This window comes from Hirundo rustica, chromosome 5 (assembly GCF_015227805.2).
Source record: "Hirundo rustica isolate bHirRus1 chromosome 5, bHirRus1.pri.v3, whole genome shotgun sequence".
NCBI classification, from domain to species: domain Eukaryota; kingdom Metazoa; phylum Chordata; class Aves; order Passeriformes; family Hirundinidae; genus Hirundo; species Hirundo rustica.
In genome coordinates, this window is record NC_053454.1 from 17940615 (window position 1) to 17949892 (window position 9278).

At 40.8% G+C, this 9278-nt stretch overlaps 1 protein-coding gene across 1 annotated transcript in view; it reads left to right on the forward strand.

The window, feature by feature from the left end:
- ZCCHC4 (zinc finger CCHC-type containing 4) overlaps nt 1-7942 on the forward strand; it is a 10285-nt gene extending 2343 nt beyond the window's left edge. Inside the window, exons 4-13 of the mRNA XM_040064838.2 lie at nt 423-698; nt 1178-1258; nt 1573-1645; nt 2136-2286; nt 2786-2886; nt 3963-4084; nt 4664-4739; nt 5245-5296; nt 5912-6056; nt 7704-7942. Of these exons, the coding sequence (XP_039920772.1) occupies nt 423-698; nt 1178-1258; nt 1573-1645; nt 2136-2286; nt 2786-2886; nt 3963-4084; nt 4664-4739; nt 5245-5296; nt 5912-6056; nt 7704-7827 (1201 nt within the window). The 3' untranslated portion in view covers nt 7828-7942. The remainder of the gene's footprint in view (nt 1-422; nt 699-1177; nt 1259-1572; nt 1646-2135; nt 2287-2785; nt 2887-3962; nt 4085-4663; nt 4740-5244; nt 5297-5911; nt 6057-7703) is intronic.
- Nucleotides 7943-9278: the final 1336 nt, after the last annotated feature.

Here is a 9278-nt window from a genome sequence, read left to right on the forward strand (position 1 = left end):
GGTCAGTAGCAATTTCTGGTAAAAAAAAAAAATATTGCTGGCTTTAGTCTGCAAAAGTAACAGGTTTAACATGGTGAAAAGAAGCAAAGGTAACTCAGTAACAAGTGACGCCTCAATTTTGTGTGTAAACATACAGGACTTTACTGATAGTTGATGGAGTCTTCACTCTGTAATCCAGTTATTTTATGGAGAGTCCTTGTATATTTGGTGGCAATATTTTATGCATTTCAAAGTCTCCTTTGAATATTTTTTTATAAATAATACTTCATTTTCATGGAGTTTTGCGAGAGCAATGTAAACTGCATTGTCTGTTTAAATGTCTGAACTCCTAAAATATTACAAAATCCCTCCATAACTCCCCTTCCTATCTTTGATAGAGGCTTTTTTCAAACTTTGTTTCCTATTGTCTTCTGTATTCAAAGGTACAAGGATTTTGTTCTGTTGCCATTATCAAAGAGGAGGTTTTGCCAGGAATGCCAGCAACTGCTATTGCCAGCAGAATGGGAAAAACACTCAGACCACCAGTTCCTGTGTGATATCACCACTGCCCAGCTGAAAAGCCCAAGTCAACTTCTGCATCCGCTCGAGAATAAAAAAACAAATGCACAGTATTTATTTGCAGACAGAAGTTGCCAGTTCCTACTTAATCTCCTTACAGATTTAGGATTCAGACGAGTGCTCTCTGTTGGAACACCCAGGTACATCAATGAGAATTGTTACACTTTCAGATAATACTTCTCTCTCGGAACTGTACAGCTTACTAATGATGATATATGGTGTCAGTGATTCTCCCATAATAAGAGGTTGACTATACTTTAATTGGTTGGGATTATCCAAATGTCTAGTGGGATCTAGCTTTGAACTTATTCCAGAGAAGACTGTGGCAGCACTGCGAATAACACACACACACTTCAGATCTCTTTGGTACTTATGGAAGTGACATTGAGTTTCTTGACTTATGGGTTTTTGTGTGAGGTGATCCCATAGGCTCCGCTAACTTACCATCTTTTAAGACTAACCTATTTTTTAATTTTGAGTACAGGCCAAGTTTAGACTACTCCATTTTCTCTATCTTTTTGGTTTGTGTTTAGTAAAGTACCAGGCATTCTTGTCTTGCAAGATCATTTTTGAAGTTGGTGATTATGTGTTAAGTTTCTTAGTTCCTATTTTTCTTCAGGCTTCATGAAATGATCCAGTCAAAAGCATCACAAGAAGAAGAATTCAGTGTTAGAAGCCTTCTGCTAGATATTGATTTCAGGTAGGTTTTAACAAATGTTTATGTATCTGAAGAACATATACAAAGATGTGTATTCTTACTGCCTTAAGAGATAAATTGGTGGTTGTTTTCCCTTTCTTGTCTCTGCATCTCTGTTCCTGTACACATACACAAATGACATCCAGTTGATGAGAAAAGTAAGTATATTTATTAATTTCTCGGTATTGGTGTGTGTTGTGAGTTATCAGGACCCAAAGAAGATGATTTTCTTGAGGGTTGTTTTCACTCTAAATACACCTTAACATAGATAAAAAGTTATTTATATTTTTCTACTACTATCAAAACTTGTTTTACAGGTATTCACAATTTTACACAGAGGATGAATTCTGCCACTACAACATGTTCAATCATCATTTTTTTGGCGGAGAGGTAAGGCTAATTATTTATTGAGTGCTTTGGTAAAAAAGTTCATGTTGTTGATGCAGAATTTTTTAAGAAACTCATGACTAGTCTAGTAGAAAACATCATGAATTAATTAAGAACATTTTAATAAAAGCAGCAATTAAGGTGTGTAAGCAACATTAGTTAGCATAAATTTAATAGTCAACTTCAAATTGAGTGGAAGAGAGCTACTGAAAAGGAGGCAGTCTCATTCTTTGATTTTTGGTAATGTTTTTATATGTTAGCTGAATAGGGCACTTGTTTTCAGTCCTTCAAATCTAGGTGCATTTTTATTTATATATATATATATATATATATTTAAAAAAATGCTACTCAAGAGGAAATTCACCTCCACAAGAGGGGAAAAAAGTTCCATCTTCACAATTGAGACTTCTGCAGTGATTGGTTTATTGCCAGAGACAATATGTTTACAGTTCTTGAATCATTATTTTTGGAAATTAACCTCTGTTTCTTACAGGCTGCACGTGAAACTTGCAGGAAATTCTTGTATGAAGAGAATGGTGGAAGAGTCATTATGGTAACTGATCCGCCATTTGGAGGTCTAGTGGAAGCACTGGCTTCTAGTTTTAAAAAACTGATGGCAATGTGGAGGAAAACAGAAAAAGAAGGTATGTGTTCCAGCCAGAGGGGTGGCTTGTGCTGTAGCATCACTTTAAGGAAAAAGTACCTGTTTATAAGTCTGTGATTCTTGTTACTCAGTTGAATGTGAGCACACTCATGTTATAATTTCTGAAGATGAACTACCATATATCTGATTTATTCTCCTGATATTTTTAGTTCAGTAATGCCTAATCCTCAAAGTCTGCCTTAAAAACTTTTCCTTTTTTTTTTTTTTCCAAATCTACTTTGTAATTAAAATGGACTTTAAAGGTAGAGAAAAATAAGCTATCAAACCACTACCCTTTTTTAGCAACCTAAGTGCATGCCAAGAATTTAGTTACATGGCACTTATATCTCCACATGTAAAATATGCCTAAGTGAACTAGTTCTTCTGCCCAACATGATGGAAATGTCCATGTTTATGTATTTGGAGTGTTCACTGTAAATTTCTCATGCTGCATGTACTATGTTTTTCTCCTTTGTACACCAAGGTCTTTTCATTACTAGGTCATGACAACAAAGAGATGCCCATGTTCTGGATATTTCCATACTTCTTTGAGTCGCGCATTCTTGACTTTTTCCCAAGCTTCAGTATGATGGATTACCAGGTATGGCTGAACCCAGTGAAGCTGCTAAATACCAGTTGTGTGCAATTAAGAGGGGTATGAGTGAAAGCAGGTGCAGTGGCAGCGCTTCCCTGTAGCTGGGCCTTGCTCATGTGAAGCCCGGATTCTGTATTTCGTTTCTTCTGCCAGACTTTCAGTGTAACAAAATTTGCACTAATTCTGACAGGTGCTTGTTGCAGAGGTGAGAGGTAACTTGATGAAGAGTATTTCATTTCCCGCAGATTTTGAAATGTCAGTGGGCAGTGCCCAGCCCTAGAAAAGAAAATCCATATATATTAAAAAATTAAGGTCTTTCATCTCCAAAACTGCTGGGATCAGAGTACAGTTACAACGATGGAAATGTTTGGAATTACTTAATAAGTGAACTTGTCAGTGATAATGCAGTAAACTGGCATCACCTTCTTCAATATTGTATCCATTCTGTGCGTAGTTTAAGCACACAGACTTCAGTGTGTTTTGAGGGCTCAGTCATGGGTATTCATGATGCTAAAAGTTTATTTTTTCATGTAACTTCTGTGCATGAGTTTTGAAATTGGTCTTCTGAACAATGTATTTGTGGCTTGTAGAATGAAAATTTGTTGAAGAAAATGGAAAACTCATGCTAGGCTAGACTGCATTTCTGACAGTGTTCAGAGCTGAGAGTTTTTGTGACAAGCCTCAAAAAAAGAGGCAGGCTAATTGGATTTGCAACTTGGCAATTATTCTGAGATGGGTTAAGATGCCATTTCTTGTAGGGACAAGTTAAACTGTATAGATCCCTTCTTTTTAGCAGGTTGCTCTTGTAAACAGCTGCAATGTTATCTTACATATCCCGTGTAAATGAGCAAGAAGGAATAAGTACAATATGATTATTGTAGTAGTAGCCTAATACTATGTTTGCACAAATTTACAAATAAATGAGACAAAAAACTTGATGTAGAATTTGGTCTGGGGTTAGAGTCTTTTATATAAACAGGAACGTTTCATAAGGCACTTATTAAGATAGTAAATATGTAAATAGCTCTGCCTGTGCTTAGCATTCAGTGTAAGACTCTTTTTTTATGGTTTTATTTTTTTAGGTAGACTATGATAATCATGCACTGTATAAACATGGCAAGACAGGTCGTAGACAGTCTCCTGTCCGTATTTTCACGAACCTTACCCCAAGTATGGTTGTGCTTCCTGAAGAAGAGGGATATAGGTAAGATGTATTAATGCTCAGGTGACTTTTAAAAGAGTGTCTTTGTTCTTAATTAGGGCATAAAGTCTCCAAAGGAGTGTGGGATGGTGTTGTTCGGTAGTGTCTTGCCTAACTTGGATGCCAGATTTAAGAGCACATTTTTCTGTCTCATTCTAAAGTTGCATTTTATATAAACAATGTGTAGGAGAGCTGAAATGTCTAAAAAGACATTTAAATTTTCCAGTGTGGAATGATGAGATTCCTTATTTTGTCTGTGGGAAATATTGTCTGCATCTGCAAGAGATTTACAGCCATGTCTGATAATCAGCTGTTAACACAGTAGTAAAAAAATGAACTTGTAAGAGAACTATCAAGGGCAGAGGAATTTAGTTTCATTTACTACTGATACTGTTGATAATTTGACCTCTATTTTACTGTGTGGATGTACCATGTGTAAATGGGCTAAGTGGTCATTTATGCAGCAAAGATATAATTTTTAATTCAACAAAGTGAATTTGCAGTCCTTATATTGGTTGTTACGGTTGTATAAAATTAATTGTTTTGTGTGCAAATAGTGGACCAGTACATCTTTTTCCCCAGATTTTGCACTATATGTCAGCGATATGTTAGTTCTGGTAACCAGCACTGTGAACTATGCAATTCATGTACATCAAAAGTAAGTATTTCCACTTTTTTCTGAATGGAAGTTTTAGCCGTAGTCAAATAACAACCTCTGTGATACTCGCCTTGGTAAAAGCCTGTTCTGATACTGAGTTCCATGGAAAACCCACAGCAGTTCAGTTTCACAGACTTATTATTACCTTCACAGTACATCTTCCATAACCCACTGGAAATTAATTTCTGTTTCCCTATTTCCTTTGTGTTGGAAAGAGGACAGGACAAGTTTGCTGCTTGCCACTTAGACCAGAACTTAGCCAGCTGTGGTCTGTTGACAAATGCATTTTTTCTTATGCTTTGAAGCTATAGCACTTTCTCATTTCAAAATTTCATCTGTGGTTTTCACAGATTCTCAGGACTGTTGTTTCTGAGCTAGTCCTTCCTACAGAGGAGTTGTTCCTGTGAACAGTGGGGACCATACATGAGTAGTTCTGTTTTAAGATGGTATCAGTGGGGGGGTTCAATAAACAAAAACATTTATTTGATTTATTTGCCTTTTGTAGGATGGCAGACGATGGAAGCATTGTGTTCTTTGCAAAAAATGTGTAAAACCCTGTAAGTAACAGAAAAATATTTTCTAAATGAAAGCATACTTAGTCCAAGGAAACTGAGATTGCAAACCAGAAAATATTCTGTGAAAAAAGTAAAATGTGGTAATTCAGAAGACACAGAATAAATGAAAAGTCTCAATTTCACACAAGTTGCTATTCTTTAGTTTAGGTGTACTTGCAGTGTGTGGAAATGTAATAAATTCTTGTCAAGGCACTCTAAATCCCATTTATATTTATCATGGCAAATTACTGTTTGAGAAATCATGATAAAATTGTTTCATCCACAAATTTAGTTGTATTTATATCTCTGTATAAATAGCTGAAGCAGTTACGTTTGTTATTGTTACAAAAATCTAAACCTGTAAGTACATTGTAACATCTGCACTATTCTTCTGTTGAAGATTACACACAGGATAAAAGTTCTAATGGCAAAATAATTCACACATTATTGCACAGTATGTCTAGTAACGTGATAAGACACCAGAAAGTGACTACATCCATCTCTGTAAAGCTAATCCAGAATTAAAAACCTGGTGAGGTGGCCTATAATTAAAGCTTAGTTTCAGAATGTTAGTTTTAAGCTTTTCCAAGATCATAAATCATGTTATATGTTTTGCAGCTTGGTTTCACTGTAACAATTGCAACTGCTGCGCTCTTCAAAAGCACAGCTGTGAGAAGACTGACGTTGGCTGTTTCGTGTGTGGCAAGGCGGGTCACAAGCGCAGTGCCTGTCCCAGTCTCTCCAGCACCAGAACAGCTTCTCAGTAAGTGTGATATTGCAGTAATGCAGTAAAATACAGCATTCAGATGAGATGAGATCTTATGTCATGGAATCAATTCTGAAAAAGATGATTTTTTGGCCTTAGGTGCTGATGTCAGCTTCCACTGTTGCCCACTTGCTGCGTTGCTGGGGAGTATAATCTGAAGGGAGGGTATGATAAAAGGCAGATCACTCACTGGGGCCCCCAATTCGCTTTCTGTGGATTTTCTTTCAAAACTGATTTATATGGATTGTAAACTTGGTGATTAGTGCATGGAGCTCTGTCAAGATGACTGAAAACTGAAGTAATGGAATACTTTTATTTGAATTCCTCATGAAAGGGCAGAGAAAAGAGTCACTATAATGGTTTTCTTGCTTCCTGTCTCTTTTGCTTTGTTTCTGATATTTCAGGTGCTTTTTGTTGTATGATCTAAATCTCCACCATTAATGAGGATCACATTGAGTACTTTTATTCTTCCATTATTGTCTTTTTGTTACATACAGAGCAACACTGTACACATACCTGTATGTATCAGAGAGCCAAGTAAATGGCGTGTGGTTGTCTTCAGATGGAACTAACTGAAAAGAGGAAAGGGGATTTGCTATGTCATGATCTAGCAGATGCCTCAGTCTTTCCAGTTCAGGATATTTGATTGCACTTTTATAAATTCCTCTCCAGGGCAATGGATTTTTTCTGTGATTCTGGACTTGAATAGCTGTAGTAGCGGAAGGTGAATTTTCCCTCTCAAAAGTTGTACCTAAGTTACACAGTGAGACTCAGACAATTACCCTCTTGGATCAGCATCCAGAGACTCACCAGGTGCCTGCTGGATGGCAGATGGGTAGAGGTGTATTGCTTCATGTCCTACTGATACTAAACCAGGTTTTGCTTAGGGAGTATTAGACACAAAAGGTAGCAGTGTTTAATTTTATATATCCCTCATAAACATTCCCTCTCTTAATGTTTCTTTTTCATTTGCTAAAAAAACATTTAAAAGGATGCTAAAAGGATTTCATGAAACCTCATCTGGTTTTTTCTGTCAAGGAAGATACTGTTCTGTCAGTTGTACCAGAATAGTTTTAGTACTTTCAGGCCATCAGTTAGTTCCTTTGCTGATTTCATTGCAGAAGATAACTTAGATTTCTTTTTCTAATAAAAATTTTGTATGTTTTGTTATAATTCAGCGTTTTGCGTTATGACATCTTTTGTCAGAGATGGAAAACAATCCACTTGCTAGTTGTATTTAGGTCCTATCCTGTACTTGCAAGATGCTTCCTAATGGTGTTAAACTTCACGTACTTTCTTCTAAGTCTTTCTATTATATATTCATGCATTATATATTCACCATGAAAGTGTGTCTGCTTTCTTGTACTTGGTGGGTGAGTTTCTTGTTTTCAATGTCTGTGTGAATTTATATGCTGAATAAATACATTAAATGAATATGTACTTGGCAATAAAGTGGGCTGTTTTGTGAAATTCAAAGATCATAACATTTTGAGATGGAATGTTCCTTGTACTTTTTGTGACAGTACTTCACATACTGCCAGAAAATTCTGATACTTATTTAAAATACCAGCAAATGTATTTGTACAGAGAAGTGTGTTCTTCATTTTATGCTAATCTCTATATTCCTTTTTATTTGCTTTACAGACCTGACAAAAGGAAAAGGCAGAAGATTCGAAAGAGAGTAAAAATGGGCATCTGTAAAAGATTAGCTATGAAACATGCCATATTCTCCAGGAGGAAAGTAAAGAATAAGAAAAAAAAGACTTGACTTTTCTTCCTGGTACATACTTGCTAATTTATTTTCTTATTGTCAGCCTTTCATTCCATTTTCTAAAAATGTAAGTGCTAACATCCAAAATAAAACCTGATTGATTTACGTGACAGTTCCTTTATTATACATCATTACTAATACAAAAAAAACCCCACCCCAAAACAACTAAGTGAACTATCACAGCCCTAATTCTGTGTGTCGAAGGTTATAATTCTGTACTTAGGATTAGCTGTTTGTCTAATATGGTGGATGTTGGACGGTAAGGGGCTTACTGCTGGGAGGTGAGGTACTGGCGGATGCTTTATGTTGGTGCTGGAGGACGTCCGGCAAGGGAGGAAGTGAGGGTAGGTGGTGGGACGGCACGAGTTCTGGGAATTCAGTCTCTGTTACTTACAGTCGTCTCACAGGATGGATTGTGATTTTTTTGAAAAAATTCTCTCCAAATGGAAAAGAGGCTTTAAAAAACCGAAGTACTTTATTTACTTAGTAGTAAATACTAAGTGAGCGGAGCGAGGAGAGCCCGCCCCGCCTCCCTGCGCTCGCCCAAGCGATCGGCGGGCCGGGGCAGAAACGGGGCAACCGCCACGACAGAACGGGGCAAAGAAAGCCGCCCGGGAAGCAACGCCACGCAAGGCAAAAGGACAGACCGCCGGGAACGCCCCAGGAAGACGGGCCCCGAAACGCAGAAAGGGCCAAGAAACAGCAGAAACGCGAGCGCACACAAGCACAAGAAGCAAGGGACCAGCCACAGCGACGGGCACAAGCAAGAGAGCCGGGAACGCAAAAGCCGAAGCAACCGGAAAGCCACCGAAGGCAAGGGCCGCCCACGCCAGACGCCCGCAGGAACCAGAAAACGCAGCACGGGCCCGCCCCAGCCGCCCGGAAACGCCAGCAAGCCGCCGAACGGGCCCCGCCAAGACAGAACGAGGGCAAGCCCAGAAGCGGGGCAAAGCCCCGCGCCCCGACCGCGCCGCACCGCCCGACCGGCCACCAAGCCCCCCCGCGACGGGGAACCGGCCGACGCACAGCGGGACGCCACGCCGCCGGGCCCCGCCCCGCCGCCCGGTCCCCGGCCCCGCCGCCCGGCCCCGCCCGCCGCCCGCCCCGCCCCGCCCCGCCCTCCCCGCCGCCCGGGCCCGCGCCCCGCCGCCCTTGCCCCCCGCCCCCGCCCGGCCCCGCCCCGCCGCCGGGCCCCCCCCCTCCGCCGGCCCCGCCCCCCCGCCGTGGCCCCGCCACCGCCGCCGGGCCCCTCCCCGCCCGTCCCGCGCCCTCCCCCGCCCGGCCCCCCGCCCCGGTCCCGCCCCTCCGCCCGGGCCCCGCCCCCTCCCCCTTCCCGCTCCCGCCCGGCCCGCCCCTCCGCCCGCGCCCGCCCCCTGCCGCCCGCCCCGCCCCGCCGCCCGCCCGCCCGCCCCCGCCCGCCGCCCGGGCCCCGCCCCGCCGCCGGGCCC